Below are 23090 nucleotides of genomic sequence, written 5' to 3' on the forward strand. Positions count from 1 at the left end.
TTCTTTCTTTCTTTCTTTCTTTCTTTCTTTCTTTCTTTCTTTCTTTCTTTCTTTCTTTCTTTCTTTCTTTCTTTCTTTCTTTCTTTCGCAATTGGGGTTAAGTGACTTGCCCAAGGCCACATGGCTAATAAGTGTTCAGTGTCTGAACCTGGATTTGAACTCAGGTCCTCCTGACTTCAGGGCTGGTGCTCTATTCACTATGCCACCTAGCAACCCTCTTTCTTTCTTTCAAGTTAAATATTCATATTTCCAATTGAGAAGTTTTATCCATAGTGGAGTTATGGTATGTAAAAATAAAAAGAAACAGAAATGAGAATTATCTTGCCTTAAGACTAAAAATGACAAATTATATTTAAAATTATTTTTGATGTACAATGCACCTTCATTACACAACTCTGTGACCTAGCAGGGTGGTGCAAATATAACCACTCCCATTTTATATACAAGAAAAATGAGGTTTGATGCCTAATTTCACATATGGTAAGGGACAGAGTGTGAGCCTCAAACCAGGTCACCCGTCATGGCCAACATGCCTAGAGCAAGAAACCAAGGCAACATTTCTCTAGAGGAATCCAATCAGAAGGAAAAGAAAGACAAAAAAATTTTCTACATCCATTCTTCCCAAGCTAATTTGACCATGGAATATTTTTGGTCTGGTTATTTATTGCTGGAGATCATAAAGGGTTTTTTTTTATTTAATCAAAGACATAAAATACTTCTGGGAGAAAAAAAGATTGGGAAAGTTTCAAAGCAACGGAGGAAATGACACCTATTTTCCTGCTAAAAAATCATCATGGTATATATTTGACACATAGGTAATTTCATATTAGATATTTAGAGGAAAAAGTCATGTCAGAAACTCTCAAGGGTACAACATTCTTAGGTTATGGAACACTAACATCCTGTGAAACATAGTTTAGTAAATGTTGCCTTAGAATATAAAAATCAAGATAAAATCTCTAATATATTAATAATAGCTCAAAAGGAAGATTATTTATAGTCAGCTGCTGAGAGTTACCTTGATGATGATCAAGATGCTTGCAAAACCCCCCACCAAACTATACATCTCTACCTGAAACAATTTCTCCATTCAGTTTGTACTTTACCTGTCAGTCATTTCAGATAACAGAATGTCATGTCATTTTTAAACAAAATATATTCTTATGGTAAAATAATTCTATATTTATTTGTTTATTTATTCATATTTACTTTATATGTTACCCATTCATTCATCCATTCATTCATCCCAAATAAATCTATTGAGAGCTGCAAAGGTTATACCACATTGTTCTTAAGCTCTAATCAGTAAAACAACATATAGAGGTAAGTAACATATAAAGATAAATAACCATAAAAAAGTTCAGTCACAGTACAGTACAACAATACAAAAGATATTATAAGGTAGCATGTGTTTAAGAGCCAATTTACGGGTCCAAATAATATGTTTTAAAGGAGAATAAAAGGACAGAGAGATAAATGTGGGCTAGAATGGTCAAGATGTTTTCAGATAGATCACAATGGATGGGAAAAGAGATGTAGGGAGGCCATTCCAGGAAGGGAAGACATTATCAGCAATAGCACAGATATGGAGATGCATATGTTTGGAGGGCAGTGAATAGACCAATATGCCAGGAAAGAAAGTAAAGTTTTCATAATTCAGATATGAGGTTGGAAAGACAGGCTAGGTTCAAGTTCTGGAGGGACTACAATGCCAATCTAGAGAATAACGACTTCAATCTATAAACCAATGGGGAAGGTACTGGAACCAGAGCTCAGGCCAGAGATCAAGACCTGAGGTATACATTTGAAGGTTATCTGCCAGAGTCACAGAGTTTCAAGGCTGGAAGTGGCCTTGGAGATCATACAATTCAACTTCCCCATTTTATAGATGATGAAAATCAAAGATGAGAGGGGTAAAATGATTTTCCTAGGTCAAATAGCTCATTAGTGGCAGAGATGGAACTGGGACTCACATAATTCTCAGTTAAGTAAATTTTCTACTCTGTACCATTCTCTTAAGAGTTGAAGTAGGAGCAGCTAGGTGGTACAGTTAATAGAGCACTGGCCCTGGAGTCAGGAAGACCCGAGTTCAAATTTGGCTCAGACACTTAACACTTACTAGTTGTGTCACCTTGGGCAAGTAACTTAACCCTAAATGCCCTGCCTTCCACCCTCCAAAAATGCAAAAAAAAAAAAAGAGTTGAAGTAATATTATATTTCACATTTTCTTTGGATTAGCCATCACTGCATTTTTTTAATTAAAAAAAAAAGATCAGCCTAGAATAAAATAAACCTGTGATAGTTTAGGTAAATTATGTAACCCACAAGGACAATGAGCTGACAAGCAAATTAGCTGACTGACTTACACAGAGGAAGTGGAGGACAGAATGATAGAGTGTGTGTGTGTGTGTGTGTGCATGTGCGCATGCATATGTGTGTGTATATCAACCAAGCAGACCACTATAAACCACATACATTCTTGTATCAATAATAAATAACAAAAAAGATCCAAAGTCAATATTTTGCCTTCTACATAAAAATGTAAAAATAATAACTATAAATATTTATTTGTAGCTTTTCAGAGCAATTTCCTTTAAGAGCAAACATGCATTAAAAAAAAAAGATTCAACCGTCCATCCACCCATCTATCCACTCAAAAATAATTTATTTTGTGCCAGCTAGTTGCAATGGACCATATCAAAGGCTGGAGGAGATACAGAGATAAATAAGGATATGCATGGATTCACAAGGGATGACTTGGGGGGAGGGGTTGTTGATAGGGAGGGAAATAAGATGGGAGGGAGGTATTTTGCAGAGTTGAGATGGGAGGTAGAGAGGGCTATTGTTATTATTAATATTAATGTTCAATCACCATCATGAACTCCCCTGTTCTTTTCCTCTTTCCCATTCTATAAAGACAAAAGAAGAAGCTATTTCTGAACATGCTTGGCCTCTAGCTACTGAGCCACATAAAGAATGTAAGATTTCAGAAGCAAACATTTCAACTTTTAGATTTTTGAAATCCTGCTAAACAGGCAAAATATCTGGGATTTCTTCAGGGTAGAGAATGACTTTGTAGATAAATCCTAGAGAGTTCCCAGGGACATACAGCTACTAAGTGTCTGAATCAGGATTTAAATCTGGGTCTTTCAGACTCCTTTCATAACATTTTATTCTAGTACTATATATTACACTACACTGTATTTTAAAATGTTATGCTTGCAAATACAAAAGTGGTAAGTAATTAGAATTAGTGTATGCCACAGTTTAAATACAGCTAAGAACTTTTAAAAATCATGGTTATGTCATTTTGGTGGGGGGTGGATGAATCTGTTACTTCATTGACAGAGGAAACTCCTGGTGAGAACACTACTGATGCCATGAGTAATAGCTCTGCAGGAAATCTTACAGTTTCCTGGTGGAACTAAGACATTGAGGACTTGTTCAGGGTCAAAGAAGCCAGTATGTATCAGATGTATGGCTCCAACCCAAGGCTCCTCGACATCTGAGATGAGCTCTCTGTGCTACATCACACTGACTGGTTATACCCATTTGATACCAGGACTTGCTTTGGATTAGTGATAAATTAAAGTCTTTTGTATGTGACTTATTGTTAAGTCATATCTGCCTTATCCTTGATTTGCATAGTTTTTTTAAAAAATTAAGTGCAAGACTAAAATTTTTTTCTAACTAATTTAAACTCTTTAGATGCAGGTCTACTGAGAGATCTTTTGGGTTTCTGATTCTGCAATCCCTTACATAAGCCAGTTTTGTGTCATTCATAAATTTGATAAGTATATCTTTTATGTTTTAATTCAAATCACTGATGAGTGCTAACCAGCACAAGATTAAAATTAGGTCCCCATAACACAGTGCTAGAAAGCTTCCATGTTGATATTCACTAATCAGTGTTCTTTAGGTATTAGCAATTTGAGCAGGTATGAATCCATCTATATGTCAACCAGCCACATTTATCCACCTTGTTCACAAGGACAGGATATCAGACTTTGTTTAATGCTTTGCTGGAATCCAAATAAATCTCTCTCTCTTTTTACACAGAACTTCTTATTTTTCCCATATCTGGCCTTTTACTATGCCATTTCTCCTTTGAAAACTATCAGAAGATGCTTTAAGAATAGTCATATAGCTCAGCCAGATTCCTCTTATACTGAAATTGAAACAAAAACTAAAACATTGGACCAATACCAAAGTTTTGGGGTTATTTTTACAATGAAGAAAAGATGGTTTTGTAAGATTTATCAGATAATTCATCAAGTAATATTAAGTTGGAAATTGAATTTTAAAATATAATTTTGGTGACAGTATTACTTTCACATGAAATTATATAGACTATGTGTAATATGCAGAAGCATTACCCTGTACCACAATGCTTCTACATACTAGACATATAAAAAAGCTTTAAATATGGCAAAATTCAGAAAGTAATAATTTTATTAGTAATAATTCAGAAAGTAAATAAATTTATCCATTATGTGTGCATGTGTGCATGTGTGTATGTGTGTGTGTGCATGTATACACACCCTGGGTATTCTGAAATTAAAAGAGACAAGAACATTATTCTTAAACCATATGTATATGTATATATATATGTGTGTATACACATATGTATACACACATAATCCATTCTAACTCTAATTGTCCATTCCACCCCAGAAATTATATATATATATACATATATTATAATACAATATAATACATAATATAATTATAATGCAATATATCATAATACAATAATATATATTATATAATAATATTCTATATCTTACATATAATATTATATGTACATAATTTATGGGGTGGAATGGACAATTAGAATATATATAGAACAGTATTTACTAAAGCATTTGTGTCTAATCTCCATCCTCAAACAAGATCCATCAACAGCCTAAACTGATCTTTCTCTTTGTCCAGAGTTGTGAGAAACTCAGAATATCAAACACATAGACACAGTACGAACACACCAAGCACAACAAAGCCCCAACTTCACTAGAGTCTTTATTCCTCTGGTCTTCCTGTTTTTATTTTCAAGATCTGCTATTTGCTAACCATTCATATGGAAAGCATTATTATTTGGATGGATCTAACATGTTTCCCATTTCCACTCTGCTCAGAAAAAGCCATTAACAGATAAGTCCTAAAGAAATTCGGATTCATTTCAAGATGATGAACCTCATATCTGGTTTAGGAGTGACAGAAAGGAAAAAAAATATGAATGAGATGCTCTTTCCCATTGGGTTCTATTCGTTTAATCCTCATTTTCTATGGAATGATACTAGACAGTACCTGTGAGCTGTATTCTCACAAGGCATTTCTCATTGAACGAACAAAGGAAAAAAATTCAGGAAAGATGAAAGGGGGGAAAAAAACTCTGACCTGACATTACAAAAAAAAAAAAGACACTAAGATGAAAACAAAATAGTGTCATGGATTTACATATGGGGTTTTGATGGAATCTAGGGCTGTGTTTTAAGTCAAAACTCACCATCTCAAAACCACTTCTTTTCATCCGCCTGCAGGACTTGAGGTAAGTACGTATACGTTTCCTGGCACGTTCTTGATACTCAGGGAATTGTCGCCTGCATGAGTCAATGATAGCCTGGATCTTTTCTTTGGGCTGCTTAGAGATTGGGACCATTCGGTCCAAGTTTTCATCTACAAACAGCCTGACAAACATCTGTTGGCAAGAGGGAGACAGAGGAGAAGGGTTTGGAGGGCTGCTCTCTTCTCTTTCTAGCTTCCTGTCTTGATTACTGATAGGAAAATACCATTTTCTGGTTTATGCACTGAAGAATTTTGCAATGGAGAGCCAGAAATTTTAAGCAAACACTCTTTAAGGGCTTTCTAAAGGGCTGAATAAAGAAAAAGAGAGAGAGAGAGACAGAGACAGAGACAGAAAAGAATAGACTTGTGTATAGAAATTATGAAATAATCAACAATAAGCTGTAAAATTGAGCACCCCGTAACATTTTTTATTAATAATAACTACAACCGCTACAAGTTAATACTGCACTAAGTATTTTTGGTACTTTGAAAAATACTAATCTTTGAAAATTAGCAATTGCTTGTTTTGTCATGCATAATTAGGTTAAGCTTGGAAAGCAACAGAAATAGCTGATCACGGTTGTACTCTTCAGAGGAACAAGCTGTGGCCCCCTTCATCCACTAGATAAACATGCATACTCACACAACCCAACTCCAGTTTTCAGCTGACATTTGGCTTTAAAATTCTAAACAAAACACAGCAATTTTGGTGTCTGGTTGGCCAAGAGTGTTTCATGTACTTTAAAAATCCTTCTGTAAATTAAACAAACATGCGTCTAAAATATCCACATTTACCGAGTAACAACATGTAAATAAATTGATAAAATTAAACCACACAGCAGTATGGCAAGACTCACATTAAAAGCTTTCAGTCGCTCAGCTTCTACTCCATCTGTTTCATTAACTTTCTCAGAATCTTCCTGCTCATCATGGTCATCTTCATCTTCATCCCCTCTGTTCATTGATAAGTCCTCAGCACCTCGGTCTACACTCTCATTCTTCCCAGATTCATAACTTGAATAGCTATGTGCAGGGGACTGAGAATAAAAGGAAAAGGATAATTACATAAGTGGTTGATAAGGTTTACTTTTATCAATTGTACCAGTACATTCAAACTACAGACTTAAACACTTCAACATTTAAATAGTTATTTATTTTTCACTCACTATATAAATTCTCATTTCCATGAAGGTAATACAAAAATATATGGTACAAAATGGAATAGAACACTTGTTTTGATGAATATAACAATGATTTTTCTGAAGCAGATAAGTGTGTGTTTCATTTTTGTTTATTCCCAAAATTAGCAAAATATCCAGGAAGGTCAAAGAAAGGTATTAGTAAATTAGGAAAAGTTATCCTCACTCAAATTTATAATATATTGCTCAGAGAACTGAACGGTTTATTCCTAAGTATGCATAGAATGATGAGATTTTGTTGTTGTTCAGGTGTTTCAGTTGTGTTCAACTCTTTGTGACCCCATGGGGGGTCTTCTTGGCAAAGATAACTGGAGTGGTTTGCCATTTCCTTCTCTAGCACATTTTATAGATGAGGAAACTGAGGGAAACAGGATTAAGTGACTTTCCCAGGGACATATAGCTACTAAGTGTCTGAGTCCACATTTGAACTTAGGAAGATGAATCTTCCTGACTCTAGGCCCAGCACTCTATCTACTTTGCCGCTAAAGAAGCTATTTCAGCAAATAATTCCTTCAATAAATGTGGACATGCAATCCAGTCAAGAAGCATTTTTTTTTTTAAGCAATTGAGGTTAAGTAACTTGCTCAAGGTTACACGGCCAGTCATTTCTGGGTGTGGTGCTGAGTATCTGAGCCCAGATTTGATCCAGGTCATCCCGACACTGGAGCCGGTGCTCTTACTTGCTGAGCCACCTGGCCGCCCTAAGCAATTGGGGTTAAGTAACTTGCTCAAGGTTGCACGGCCAGGTGTTTCTGGTGGGTGCTAAGTGTCTGAGCCCGGATTCGATCCCAGGTCATCCCGACACTGGAGCCGGTGCTCTTACTCGCTGTGCTACCTGGCCATCCCAAGAAGCATTTGTTAAGGAGGATTGACTAGACTGAGGAGAGATCTGTGGCAGGAAGACCTGTCAGGGTTATGGCTTTAATGCTATTATATAAGAGATGCTACCTAGTTGTTAATCAAAGAACAAGAATTAAAATTACAAATAAAACAAATGCCAATGAAAAGATGTACTGTGGGTGTTAAGCAGTCTCAGAATGCCACCCATTATTGTACCCTCTCTACCTTCCCTCTCCACCCACAAATCCTCTCCTCCTCTCTCTCTTGACCCCATAGTCTGAAGCTGGATTTGAAAGATTCTTCTAGCTGGAGTCAGAAATTCCTTCTGCCTTTATGTAACATAAGAGGTAAAAATCAATATCAAAGATACATATGGGAGAAAAGTAAGCAACAGGCACCCCTTTATTTTCCAATTCTTTGCCACTACAAAAAAGAGCTGCTATAAATATTTTTGTACATATGGGTACTTCTTTCTTTGATTTCTATGAGATAAAGGCCTATGATAGGAATTCTCAATCAAAGGATATGGATAGTTTAGTGACTTCTTGGGCATTGTTTCAGATTGCTAGATTTTGGGAGATGGTCAGTGAGAGAATTTGTTGCATTTATTCAATATTTTTATAAGGATTTTATTATTTTCTTTTCATTGGGGGGGCAGAGGAGATTGCTAATTGAAAAAATAAAATAAAAATTGGACACCTTTTCTGCTCTTTCCTCAAAAGGAAAGAAAAGTAGGTAAGCTATTTATACAGTGAGAAAGAGACGACAGTTAAACCACCAAGTGTTACACTGGTACTCCTGAAATATTAGAAGAACAACAAAAACAAAAAAGTCTTCCAGTACCCTGAGGGAGGGCCTTTATGGAAGATCTAGAGGAAAACATGGACAAGTCACAATAAGACTAGAGGGTGTGGCGAGGTTATGATCTATATCATTAGAGGGTGAGCTGTTACCAGAAAAATCATGTATCCATCAAAAAAAAGAATATAGAAAATGATATTTTACATGGCAATAGATACAAGAGTAAATATCAATCATACAGTTATATTATTACAAACTGGGGGATTTTTTTTCTATTTTCCAGAAATGTTTGCCTTAAGGATTATTTTCCTCCAGGAATGGCAGAGCAGTTTTATGAGACCTCTAAGATGATCTCAGAGCTTATATGATCTTCCAGGTCATGAAAATGGTATAAGCTGGGCTCTCCAATGCCCCATAGTCTAGTGATTCAAGTGCTATATGATGGTTTACTCCTGGGATCACCAGAATGACCAACACGCACCAAATGACATTCCATGGGTCTTTAAAAGCCTGAGAAAACCATACATAGGCATATTTAAAAATAAATGTTCTTGATTTCTTTTATATGTTAAACAATGTACATTTTGAGTTTTCAAATAATGGAGAAACAGTGAACAAAATTCTCTTAAAGCTCATATAAAATTTAAGAAGCCATACATAAATATTTTTATGCTTATGTATACATCAATATTGAAAAAGGCATAGAGTGTAATTTCCAAATTATTCTACAAGTGTGGAAAGGCTTTTATGGTCTCAAGAAATTAACAGGTTTGTGGGTTTTGGTTTTTTTTTTATTTTTTATTTTACATTTTCATCAAGAATAGGAGTCTGGTATCTCAAAATCTTAAAATAAAATGTTAATGTATAAGTAGTTTGGTTTTTGCTATAAACTTTCCCTTATACTGTAAGACATTTTAAAAACACTTTACTGTTCTGAACACGATAATGAATCTTTGTTTCTACTGGGTAAATCAAGCAGAAATTCACTTCTTTAAGGCTAAGATAAGAAAACCTAATTTTCTTCGGCAAGGCAACCACAAAATGAGAAACATCAGTGAGTTTAACACTTTGTGTAGCCTAAAATTAGAGGAGGGGATAGGTCAAGTTATGATGACATATTATTAATCTATGCTTATTAGAAACGCAACCATAATGCTAAAAACTTCCTAGAAGTGTGGTTCAAATAATGGAACAGTTCCTGAGGGCAGTATGTGTATTGTTGGAGAGTAGGCCAATACCAAAAAAATCATGGATCCATCAAAGAAAATCTAAAAGCTCCAATTGAGTATATGACCCCTATATAAAAGTTTCTCTATCATCAGCTTGCCCGAAATCTCCATATTTAACCAATGATTCCTTTTCTTTAAGGCATCAGTCTCTAGAATTCCTTTTTTTCTTCTTTTTTAATAGGTCATAGATAGGTGACACATTATTCAATTGCCACTTATTAACTCATTAGTTATGAATGAGCTTATCAATAATCAGTAAATCAGAAGACTTAGAGCAGATGACATATAGGGTAGGTATTTTATGATAAGAGTACAAATAGAAGAACAAATAAGTTTCTAGAGCACTTGGAAGAGTCTAGGAAAGTCTGGTCCAAGTGGTAGGCCTACCCAGCCAGTGGAGCTAGTTTTAAAAGAGATACCTAATATAGGCAGAGGGATGAAGAAAAGTATGTTTCACATGCTTAACCATTTTGCCTATACCTAGTTGGCATCACGAGGTAAAATCAATAGTTCATTTAGTAAAATGAAGAGCTAGCTAGAAAACTTGTTCCAACTAAATGGAGAGGGATATTAGTGAATTAAGCAATGGCTATCTTCACATTATTCAGCAAAGGAATTTGTATTTTGATGGTCCTTCCAATAGGAAAATTTAAATGGACAGAAATAACATGTTTTCCTGAAATAGAAGCAATTAAGTATGCAATAAAGATCTTACTGACTGATTATAATTAAAAGGGCAACCATTAATGAAATAGTCATGAATTAGCATTCCTAACTTAGTAAACTAGTAGACTTGAAGGGAATGGGATATATCATCTAACTCTATATCTGTACACATATGTATGTGTATAGATACACATAAACACACATATAGGGAACAGGGAATATAAATTAACAGACATAAAATGACTGGTAATCAATGCCTAAGTCATTTCAGAATTAGCTGACAGTTCAGTGGTTGGAACATCAACTTATTAGAGCAAAGATCAAAATCAATACCAAATTACAAGATTAAAAATGAAAAAACAAAACAAAAACCATAGCCCAAATGTGAAATGGACAAAGGGATAGACATTGACACAGGCTATCACCATTGTCTGATGATCTTTAATCTATGTGGCTTAATCTCCACAATAAGGAGAACAAAAGAGCGTAGAAACTTTATAGCATAGGATTAGAAAGACGGTAAAATAAATTTCCCCCCAAAGGTCTTCTGCCCTAAAGTCTCAAAATAAACACATTATATACCAGATAAAGTGTTATGGGAATGGGAATCTGAAGATCTTCCCTGCCCCTTGGCCCTTTGATAGGCTTAAGTAACTCTGAGAACCTTCTCTGATTTGAAAATATATTCTACCCCCAATAAGCTGAATGTGGTCACATGGAGTCTGTGGGGAGAGGCTTGTTTTTCAGGAATGCCCACACCTTGATACTTTGTGATTGGGCAGTGGGTCAAGAGGACTATGACATTCTCTGAGCCAGGAGAAGGCTATATAAACCCTGATGTGAGCCTTTGCTTTGGGGCTCACTTTGAGAAGTGTTGTGTGATTTGACCAGATGAGACTCTGGGCAGCCATTGAGCCCCCAGGCTTTGAAAACCCACATGTTGGTATTTCCCTCCTTGGTAACTGATTAGGTATGGATGTAATCGTCAGACAGCTGAAAGCCTGCTGATGTTTCTCTGTCTGTATTTGTTGTCTGCTTTTTTTTTTCTTTTTGGAGGGCAATTGCGGTTAAGTGACTTGCCTAAGGTCACATGGCTAGTTTTTGTGTTAAGTGTCTGAGGCTGAATTTGAACTCAGGTCCTCCTGACTCCAGAGTTGGTGCTCTAGTCACTGCACCACCTAGCTGACCCTGTTGTCTGCTTGTAATCTTTGTTTGTATTCTCTGAAGTTCGGGGTGCTGGCCTTTCCCCCCTGAACTAGGTAAATGACATATGTTTGACTAAAGCAAGATTGTTAACCCATTTTGAGTTGCTTTCCTTTAGAAAAGCAGATCTAGGAACCTGTGCTAGTAGCCATCCTGGGTATGCTAGGGTGCTTGCTGCTACATAAAGTGATTTAACTGAATCCATATGATCATAGATAATAGCTTTTTAGAGTTGGAAGGGTCCATAGAGGACATCTAATCCAATCATCTCCTTTTGTAGATGATGAAATCTGCAAAACTTATCATTTGCCAAAAGTCACAAAGGTAGAAAGTGGTAGAGGTGTGATTGAAGCCAGAGCCTCTAATTACAAATTCATTGTTCTTTTGAATGTACCATGCCAATAAGAAGATAGAACTGTCCTATATGGTTAATTACTTTTATGAAATTAGGTTGGAGAAGATAAATACTTGACTCCAACTTGGCACCCTTCGCCCCCAACCAAATTAGATCACCTACTGAGTCAGCATAAACAAACTGACAGGCTTGTCATAAAAACAGAGAGTAAGTAAAACTTCAAAGAGAAATCAAGTCACTTTAAACCAATATGGAGGAAAATGAACTCACCTACCTATGAAAGAGAGAATCCTGTAGACTACTTAAGAATCATGCAACAACAGCAAAACACTCTTTAACGGTTCAAAGGAGAGATGTCTTTTAAAAAAAATTAGGAATGAATTCTTGTAAGTAATCAGAGCTTTCGATGCAGAATTAAAAAGTAAAGAACAAGTGTAGAAAAATAGAATAGAGTAAATGATAATCTCTCTAAAGAAATAAAAGTTCTAAGGAACCTTAAAAATACTGAATATAAAAATATCAAAACTAAGGAAAATTTGGCAGAAGAGAATCAAAAGACAGTAACTTTAATAGAAAAATACCTCAATCAAAAATGCTTTACCTTCCTGCCAAGCAGAAATAGCTAAGGCACCACCAGTTTATATAGGAACTTGTTTATGAAATCTTACAGAATGTAATATTTTAAGATTACGAGCAATGGCATCTCATAGAATTGCAAGGAACAATGGAAGAAAATACAAATTATAAAAAGCTTATCAGGATAGACATCAGATCAAGTCAGGTTAAGGATGTAACTGAAAGACAACCGAATAGAAAAGGAAGAGATCTGTCAAGAGTTCTCTGACCAACTACTTTGTCCCTCATTGACAGTGAAGCCACCTCAGCTGGACTGTGACATCACAGTATCCGATGTGCCAAACCAGGTAAATAAAAATGGGACTAAAGAAAACAACGATGGGAACTACATTTGACTAAGTATATCCAGAGAAAAGCCATGTTGGAGGTAAGGGATTTTAAATGTGCTGAGTGATAAATTCTCAAAATGTCTGAAAAAAGGGATAATGTCAAATTCTAGAAAGGAAAATTGTGGTCATTGTTACTGGAAACCTTCTTTCTAAAAGGTGACTGATAAAATATCAATGACTACTGAACAACATCTACTTTCCCCTTTCCATACAATCTTTATAATAGTAATCTCTGTATGGATTTAGGATGTACTTTATGAAGGGAAAACAGAATTTCCCAAATGATTTTCTATGGTATCTGCATCTTCACAGTCACATATTGACTGAAAGGTCAAATAATATATGATCCCATTGTTCTAAGTATCAAAAAATCGTTTGAGTATTTCATTTGCTAAGATATTGTTTTAGAAAGTAATAGGATCAATGGGAGTGATTTTCATGCTAGAAAAAGACAGGTTTATCTTTTAATGTGCAGGAGAAGTGGTCATCTGGCTTTTGATTGAAGACCTCTAGGGAAGCAAACAGGATTCTCCTAGAACCACACATTCTCCTTTTGGATAGCTCTAGTTGCAAGAAAGTTTTCCCTTACATCAGATGAAATGTGCTCCATTGTAATGTCTGTCTGTTGTTCTTTCTGCCCTTAAGACCATGCAAAACAAGTCTAATTTCTCCCTGTTCCATGTAAAAAATATTTTTGAAAGCAAAGGTAGAAAGACAAAGATCACAAGAATGGTTTAAATATTAGTTATTACTGAAATGTTATTTACTAAGTCCCATTTGGAAATTAAAATATAAATAAGAATTTATAATACCAAACTCTGTATGTTTTACACAGAGCCCATACTCAACACTAGGTGATTTTTTTGTAATTAAGTATTATTGCTTCCCAGCTGTAGAATCAGTACTTAGGAAAAAAAAAAAAGACTTAGGATTTCATTGGTATAGGGATCTCATGTTAAGTAAACTACCAAAGAAGATTAAGAAACAGTTACGACTTACATTTTTAGAGAATTGCCTGGGGCACTAAGAGATCAAGTGACCTGCCCAGGGCTACCCAGCTACCTACAATCAGTAGCAGAGGCAGAATTTGAACTCAGATCTGACTGACTTGAGTCCACCACTCTGTCTACTTGGTCAGGCTGGTTCTAAGGTAAGCAGTTTGGAAATGTTCAATAATAAACTATGTGCATCATGTATAAATAACTGAAATTTCAGTAGCAATCACCAGATATACATTATATCTGCCTTACAACTTCTATAATTCAATAGCTTATGCTTTTTATTTCCATAAAGGTTAAATTGATTATAAAATAAATGAAACCATCTGGCATCAATGGTTGTTTGGCATTGATGAGGAGTGAGTGTCTATTTTCAAAATCTGATGACACAGTTTCCTTTAATAATTACTCCATTTCCAGCAACACTTTCTTAGGATTAGTTTCTCTTGTCTAGAAGTCTGGAATTGCTAGAAAATTGTATCTTAAGGTGGACAATGCAAACTGCTAAGTAGTGCTGACTCACATTTCCGGGGGTTAGTTTGAATTAAATTATTAATATGGCCTCTTAGTCACTAGGAAGCAGTAACTAGGAGCAAAAACCTAAGATTTTTTTTTTAATTTAAGCAATCAGAATAAGGTTGGAGCAAAATAGATCCAATGACTCCCTGTACTTGTAAGCCTCCTAAAATAATTCCAGAATTTTCTTTACTCCTAAAGCCTCTCAGAACAATTTCAAAATTTTCTATACTACTAAACTTCCTAAAACTATTCCAGAAGTGACCTCCCTATTGCCACTTAGACTTGGGTAGGTCCCATTACAAAGCAGTGAAGCAAGTAGATTCATTTTCCTAATTTCGTTTATTTCCTATACTATATGGTTAGGTTACTATTGGGAGGAATTCCTTCTTCCCCTCTCCCCCAAAACCATCCAATGATTTCCCAAAATCTATAGTACCTAGAAAGACTAGCATGAGCATGATGTAAGGAGGTCAAAATTGTAGATTGCATTTCCACATGGACCACTTAGCTTTGTGGAGTGAATAATTAGGTAATTATGGCTGAACTTCTAACCCAGGTCAGTTTATCTAGTAAATTCAATTCAATTCAATAAACACAGGAAGGGGGTAAGGGATTTCATTTCAAGCATGAGAAATAGCCTACACAAAAATGTAAAGGTGGGTTGTGGAATAAGAATTATGGGAAATAGCAAAAAAAAAAAAGTTTGGCCAGAATGCCTAAAGGGCAGCAAATGTGAAATAGGTCAAGAAAGGAAGGGTGGAATCAGACTATGAAGGGCTTTAAATGCCAAGCTGGAGAGTTTGCATTTACTGAAGATTCTAGGCCAGATCTGGGTTTATTCTTTAGAAATACTATTTTGGTAGCTGTTTGGAGGATGGTTTGTGGTAGGGAAAGACTGATAGCAAGGGGGTTAATTAAGAAACTCTTACAATAGTTCAGGCAAGAGGTGATGATAGGAATTATTTGTGAATAGTGAGAAAAGGGCACAGATGCCAGACATATTGTGGCATTTAGCAAGACCTGGAAACTGGTTTTATATGGGGAGGTAAGAGAGAGGGATGAATCTGACGTTTTAAATTTCGGCAACTAGAAAGACTATTGTGATCTCAATAGAAACAAATATGGAGAAGATATATTGGGTAAATGCAAACTCATGATCACAAGGAAGAGCAGTTCAATATTAATAACTTATATTTTATATAATATGTACACATATTATTTCCACTTATCCTCACAACACTCTTATACACTAAGTAGTAAGAGTTATTATTAACCTGATTTTATAGTTGGGGAAATGGAATTTCAGAAAGGTTCAATAATTTTTTCCCCAGGTCATACAGATAAGGGACAGAAGCAAAAGTTAAATCCACATCCTCTGACCTCAAATCCAATAATCTTTCAACCTCACTATGTTATGTTCCCCGGCATGATGTAAAAAACACTGATGGCTCTGTAGGCTGAGAGGAGTGAGCACAAACCATCCTTGCTCCTGAATAAAGGAAAATCCTCAAAAATATTTTTGTAAGGTCAATCTAACATCAGAACTATAACAATATGTACTTATAATTGTAGAGTGTCTGTGTTTTTCTTTGATAACCATTGAGCCCCTATTTGTTTAAAGGTAATCTATGCTGTTTTTCATTATTTTTCACCCCAGAGTGTAACACAGTACTTTGCAATAGGATGAGGTTTAAATAAAATGTTTATTGTAGTCGGATCCGCTTCTGGGCTTTCATTGTTTACCTCAATAGCTGCCCTTGGCCAAGATGAAGTTGTTGCCTTGTTCAGCATTTTTTCCTCTTTCTCTTCTCTCTAATTTGATGCTTCCTTTGACCTTTACCCTTACCAGTGGCAATTGGATGGTATAGTGGATTGAATAAAGGACCTGGAGTCAGGAACACCTGAGTTTGAATCTTATAACCTGAGACACTCACTAACTGCGTAACCTTGGGCAAATTATTTCAACTCTTTCAGACTCAGTTTTCCCATCTGCAAAACACGGATAACATTTGGCCTAAAGGAAGTAACAGAAATATTACTTTGAGGTAAAGAATTGAAAAAAAAATGAAATCATGGGCAACTTTCCTTCTTCAACCATCAGAAGTATTCACTTTAAAGTACAAATGGAAACTTTCAACAGTAGCAAATTTTGATGAATAGAAGTAGTGAGAGCACCTACCTCAGGGCTACTGTGAAGAATAGACTAGATAACACATGTAAATTACTTTGCAAACTTAAAAGCACTATATAAAATGAATGCTAGCTATCATGGTAGTAATAATAATGGAGAATGGTCTGACTACACATAGTTGATCCTAGTATGATGCATGAACAATTAATGATAATGCAAGATAGTACACAGGAATTGCATTGGATTTGTATGCATCCTGCTAGAATAATATGTCGTTTGCATGGTACTTTAAGGTTTCCAAAGCCCTTTCTCCCCCAAATCCTGTAAAGTAGGTTGTGATAGTATCATCATCCCTATTTTTGCAGATGAGGAAACTGAAGATTGGAAGGTTGTGATTTTCCCATGACTTTCCTCATATCTTGGTAAGATGGTGGGTAGGGAAGGTGTGTGGAAGAAGGAAGAAGAGTTTGTTCCTCATATCAGAGTCAGGATTTAAGCACAGGTTCTTATTTCAAGCCTTTCCCTTATACCACACTACTAGGGGAGGCTTAAGGAAAGAAAATCATTAGCAACTAGGAGAGAGGCTTCCTACAAGAGGTGAAATTTGACTTGGGTTTTAAAGGATGAGCAGAAGTTCAAATACCGGGGGTCAGGGTGGGGAGAGGGATTGATGAGGACAGAGAAAAAAGGAGGAAGGCATTCCAGGAACTCAGAGAAGCATGAGACAAGGCATAGAGGCAAGAAAAGTATGTTATATAGGTAGGAGGAGCCATTGAGTGGTACACTTTGGAAAGAATGTGGAGGGAAGTAGCTTAAAATGGAAAGGTCTTACAGTAAATTCTAAGGATAAGACTAGATTATAGAGGAATTTTTGGATACCTAGTAATATATGAGCAAATACCTCTAGTAATAATCGACAATTATATTTCAGAAGGAAATATGTTTCATAAAATAAACATTGAAGAAATGAGGCATCAGAATACGGTAGCTTGAATTTTACATTTATCCCTAAAAATTCAGTGATAAATGAGGAGTACATGATGTTAGAAGATCCAAAGTTTTCACCTTGTATCTTTTTTTTTGATAAACATTAACTGTTTTTTTCAATTTGTAGGTGTTTAAAATTTTTTTCCTTACATATCTTTTTTTCTAACCATTAACTTTATTTTTTCAATTCATAAGCATTTATCTTCTCTCCCTCAACACCCCTCATTCTAGTGGAAAAAGAAAAATGGAAAACAAATGAAGACATCAACGTATAGAAGGCTTGAGGATGAATGTATGCTTTGGATTCAATATTATCATATATCAATGAGATAATCTTTGTGAATGCACATCGAAAACTCTAAATTGCTATAGAAATATAAGATGTTATTATAATTTGGTGATTAATATTTATAGGGAGGAACTTAATGATCTTTAGTCCTTTATTGACTTTGGACAAATCCAATCTCACTTTAAGGTTTGGCAATTGTGTCAATATTTGCACAGGGTGCCTCTTGGACTGAAACAGTAAAAATAAAGCTGGATTGCTCATATTTTATAACAACCTCCCCCCCAAATGTCCCAGATGGAGGGATGATACAGAGATATTGACTAAGGTGAGTCCTCATGATAGAATTAAATTCTTTACAACCCATTATGTCCCAAACCTAATGTCTCTGAAAAAAAGAATTATGTCTAAATGTTTGGCCCAGCTGCAAAAACTGCCACAAGGATATTTGTGACAGTCATGCTTCTGCCAGCTGGGGGAATCAGTCAGCTGAAAGTGCTCACTGAGGCAGCACATATCCCCCACTTCATTAAACAAAACATACACTAGAAGGCAGCACCCCAAACAATGGGCCATGTGCTCTGCCACCCTCCTGGCTTCTGTAGTATCCCACCACATCAACTGCTTTAGTTGAAAAGGTAGAAAACTTAAAAAACAATAACAATACAAAGATCAAGGAAAACATATTGAGTTTCCCAGACTGACTCCAAAAACAAACCCCATTAGCAGGTGGAAGGCTCCCAGCTCTGGCACTGGTAAAGCTGAAACATGGATAACCACTACAATATTTTATCAATGGCAGCTAAAGCAGGTCGCCATTTAGACAGATAAGTCAGTAGGAGCCTCGCCAGGCTCCTCAATGTAAGCTGCACTTTGTTTATTCTTTCATGACATTTCAGATTCAGAATGACTTCACTAATAGACCACATTGCACGGAGTAAAAGACAATGCAGCCACCACCAGGGATATTAAATGTTGTCATTATAGGGCAGTGCTGTGGCGAGTAGTTCAACAGCTTTTAAATAATGGCAAATTAATGTAGGCATTCTAACCCCAATCTACATTTGCTATGGGTGGGCAAAGGCAGGGAAAGCACATAACTATTCTTCAGATGGAAACAAAATTCAGACTTTCTACTTATTTATGCATCTTTGCATCATTTATCATTATGGGATCAAGGCGCATAGTCAAATGGCCAAACGTATTATTACCCACTTTCATTTTCCAGATGAAAAAAATCAAACTATTGTATAGAGAAATGTCCTCTGTGGGACTAGATATACAGAAGCTTATCCACTAAATCACAATATAAGGCTCTTTCCTTTAGCCTCTGAAAATAAACCAAGAAAAAGGAAATCATTTTAGTAATTTGAAATACCTTTTTCCTGACACTAATACTGCTCTTCAAGTGCCCACATTACACTGTACGTCCTTATGATAGTTTTACAGGAATTCTTACTAAGATAATAGCTATTAAAAATAGTGTTTAAACAACAAGGAATGATGTCAAAAACATCCCAGTACAGGAGTTAATTTATTAACACCTCAAAATACATCTTTTTTTTTACATCTCCAAGCACTTTGAACACTGATTTTCTTACAGTAGGCTCTTAATAAATGGTTGTTTAATGAATGAATGAGCATTGTTTTATTTTATAACAGGAAAGAACTGTGAACTATAGGCAAATTACAGGTTGTTCCAAAAGTGTAAGTGTAGTTTAAATCTTTAATAACTTCAGAAATGTAAATGCTACAAGCATGTAAAAACAAAACTTGAAAGGTTAATTATTTTAAAATTTATCATTTTGATAGCTTTCTTATTAAAATTCATCATAACTATTATCTTATGCTCTAGTCAATTTTCCAACTTTGTGAAAATTTTCATCAGTTGATGCTCAGTGACAGTTAGAATTGCATTTGTAATCCTTGTTTTAGAATCAAACAAATTGGGTTTTGAAGAATTCATGACAGTTTTGATGTGACCCCACAGGACAAAAGTCTAATGGAGATGGATCAGGCAACCAGGGTGGTCAATCAAAATCTGTACTGTTACCTATCTCCAGAAAGAGAACTGATGAATAATTTTTTTTCATTTTATTTTTCTTAAGTGTGTGTGTGTGAACGTGTGGCAACAGTGCTAGTGAGGAGATGTTCTGTATGATTTCACATGTGTGATCTATTATCATGTTGCTTTCCTTCCCTAAGGATGGGGAAGGGGCAGAAGAGAGGGAGAGAATTTGGAGCTCAAAAAAAAATGTGTGAAAAATTTTTAAAAAATGTAATAGGGAAATGTTTAATGAAGTAAATTATGCATCTATATATATATATATATGTGTGTGTGTTTTTACATAATAAAATTTCTTCTGATCCACTAGTCGAAGAAAATGTCATCTGGAATTGTTCTATGTGCAATTAAGGGTGACAGGGCATCCCATCTTGTTAAAATAAAAAATATATTACTTGAAATCCATAAAATTAAATAAGTGGAAAACAAATGTAAATTATTTAGCTTTCAAATGATGGGTTTTATAGATTCATAACATTATACTTCTGAAATTTTTAAAGTATAAAACCGCACTAAAACATTTGGGACACCCTTTATGGCTGTAGTAGGTTTTACAGAAAACAGGCTATCTTAGCAGCATCCCACTGAGAGGGAAAGAAATAAAATTTGCACTTGATTAAATAATTAGTTTTTTAAAGGATAACTTGTCTTTTGTTATTCAAAATTATTAGAATTATTTTCTACCTCTACCTCATTAAATTCATGCCCTCTGACTATGGATGAATTCAGTAGCTCTTCTGTCTCAAGCCCTGTCCTCTTTTATTTCTACTTTTTCACTTGGTGACCTTATCATCTTCCATAGGTAAGATTATTATCTTAGGGGTGGTTAGGTGACGCAGTGAATAGAGCACCAGCCCTGGAGTCAAGAGGACCTGAGTTCAAATCCGGCCTCAGACACTTAACACAAAAACTAGCCATGTGACCTTGGGCTTAACCCCAATAGCTTAACCCCAATAGCCCTCCAAAAAGCAAAAAAAGAAAAAAAGATTGTTATCTTAATGCCTCTGTTTGGTTTCCAAAGCCCTTTATTACCTCTCTTATACCCCTTCCTTCCTTTCCAGTCTTTTTACACATCACTTCCCTTTCTGTATTCTTTTATTCAGTGACACTGTCTTCATTGTTCCTCAATCAAAAATACTCAATCTGCTAATGGAGCACTTTCCCTGGATGCCCCCCCCCCAAACCTGGACCACTCCCCTAAATGATCACCTCCTGGCTTCTAGGAAATCTCAGTTAAATTTCTACATTCTGCAAGAAACCTTCACCAATCCTAATTCTTAGTCCTTCCCTTCTGAAACTATTCTCAGTCCTGCATGAATCTTGTTTGTACTTAGTGGTTTGCATACTCTCTCCCTCATTATAGTCCTTGCAAGTAGGGGCTGTTTGACTTTTACCTTTCTTCATCCCTCTGGCACTGGGCACAGTGCCTATCACACAGCAGGACCTTGATAGGTGCTAGCCGACTACCTGACTGTCATCTCAAATCTAAGGGGAAAGCTAAACATATTCTAGTTCTTGGCTCACACTGGCCCCGTCATAGGAGAAAAGACTGAGGGGAGAGGGTGAGACACTGATTATCTGGATCTGGCTTCTTTCCAATACCAATCAAATTTGAGGTTACGCCCCCACTATCCATGTTCACTTGATTGGGTGCACCCGCCCCATTTGGACTCCTATGGAGAGAGAAGGGCCAAGAAAATGTTATCAGCCAGAATTTCTTACCTCTTCTCCAGACCAAGGTCCTAGAGCCCTCAATGGCTGTGTGAAGCTCTCAGCTTTCTCCCTGGACCTTGTCTAAAGGACTGGAGTAGCAGCAGCTTGAACAACAGCAGAACCAACAGAGGTTTAGGAGAAATGCAGGGCAGGGTTGGCAGTGGGGGTGGGGAATCAATGGAAATCTCCATTAATCATCTCTAGTGGAGAGACTGAAGAAATGAACATGACTCCCAAAGACAATGAAGGATTTCTATGAGTTAAAAGAACTCCAGGATAAGACTCCAGAAGAAGAAAACAATTCAGTCATAACTGCAGATGGAATATCCAAAAAGATACTGGATTGGCAATGCAAATTGTGAAAGCCAATGACATACTGAGGAAGAGATAAGGAGTGAAATTAGAGGTCCTGAGGAAATCTTGGAGAGAGGATAAACAGCTTGGAGGAGAGGCTTGAAACTTTATGAAAATAAGAGATCCCTTGAAAAGCAGAATGAAATAATACACAAAAATTCAGTAATTAAACATATTAGAGAAAAGTCAAAAGACAGAAAATTGAAAGGACAGATGAGGCAGCTATTATTAAAATTGATTGATTTAGAAAAGAGATGAAGAGATGTAAGACAGAGGCCTGGATAGACAGCAATTGTTCTGCAAAAAAATGTCTTTTTGTTTGTTTGGTTTGTTTGTTTGTGGACAGCAAGCTCAATGTGAATCAACAATGTGATGTGGCAACCCAAAAAGCTAATGTGGTGTTAGGCTGCTTTGAGACAGGCAGAGCTTCCAGAAGCAGGGAATTCCTGGGTCCACTGTACTCTTCCCTATTCATCTGGAACACTGATTTCATTTCTAGATATTTCGGTTTAAGGAGGACAATGACAAAATGGAGAGTGTACTGAAGAAGGCAAAGGATTTGGGCGTTTTTAATTAGGGTTGGGAGACAATGTTGGCTGTCAAATTATTTAAAAGATTTTATGTCAAAGAGAATTTAGACATGTTCTATGAGATGAAATGAGTTCAAGTTGCAAAAAAAACCCCCAAACAAACACATTTATACTTAACTTTCAGAGAAAAAAAGTCAACAAAAACATAACCTAACAATTAGGCCAATCTAAACTCGGAATGATCTGCCTCAATAGTTTGTGCTTAAGATCTCTTGGAAGACTGAAGAAGAAACTGGATGACCAGTTGGGTGTATTATAGTGGAGATTTCTTGTGTATTAAGAGTCAGAGTTGATGGCTGCTGAGTTCCCTTTAACCTTTCACATTCTGGGATTCTTTGTTATTTTTTTTTACTTCTGTTTTTCAGAGTTCCTCATGTGTTATAAGTTGCAGCCTGCCCACACCCACCATGTATTCTTCATTTCCTTCTGTATGGCACTCATGTTTAATTACTCAGAGACAGCTGTATTTGATGTCTTGATGCCATATAGCAACACTGGTGGAATGCTAGTATTAAAAAGATGAGCCTTTGTCTTCATGGAAAACTTAAAGGAACTTAGTAAAGGAACATAGAAATTGCCCCAACTCTCCTTCATCTATTTAGATCTGGGCTCCAATCACTGTCCCTT

General features: G+C 36.0%; 1 protein-coding gene across 2 annotated transcripts in view; it reads right to left on the reverse strand.

Moving 5' to 3' along the window:
- The window catches only part of NOL4 (nucleolar protein 4), a 482864-nt gene that overhangs the window by 97067 nt on the left and 362707 nt on the right, over window positions 1-23090 (reverse strand). The window contains exons 7-8 of one of the 2 annotated variants that reach the window (XM_069099881.1): window positions 6420-6599; window positions 5504-5695 (exon numbers count right to left, since the gene is read on the reverse strand). In XM_069099881.1, the coding sequence (XP_068955982.1) occupies window positions 5504-5695; window positions 6420-6599 (372 nt within the window). The remainder of the gene's footprint in view (window positions 1-5503; window positions 5696-6419; window positions 6600-23090) is intronic. The other variant, XM_069099880.1, reaches the window with a different exon arrangement.

The sequence above is a fragment of the Petaurus breviceps genome, unplaced genomic scaffold (genome assembly GCF_028583685.1).
Source record: "Petaurus breviceps papuanus isolate PSGF00001 unplaced genomic scaffold, PetGlider_PUasm1.0 38, whole genome shotgun sequence".
Classification (NCBI taxonomy): domain Eukaryota; kingdom Metazoa; phylum Chordata; class Mammalia; order Diprotodontia; family Petauridae; genus Petaurus; species Petaurus breviceps.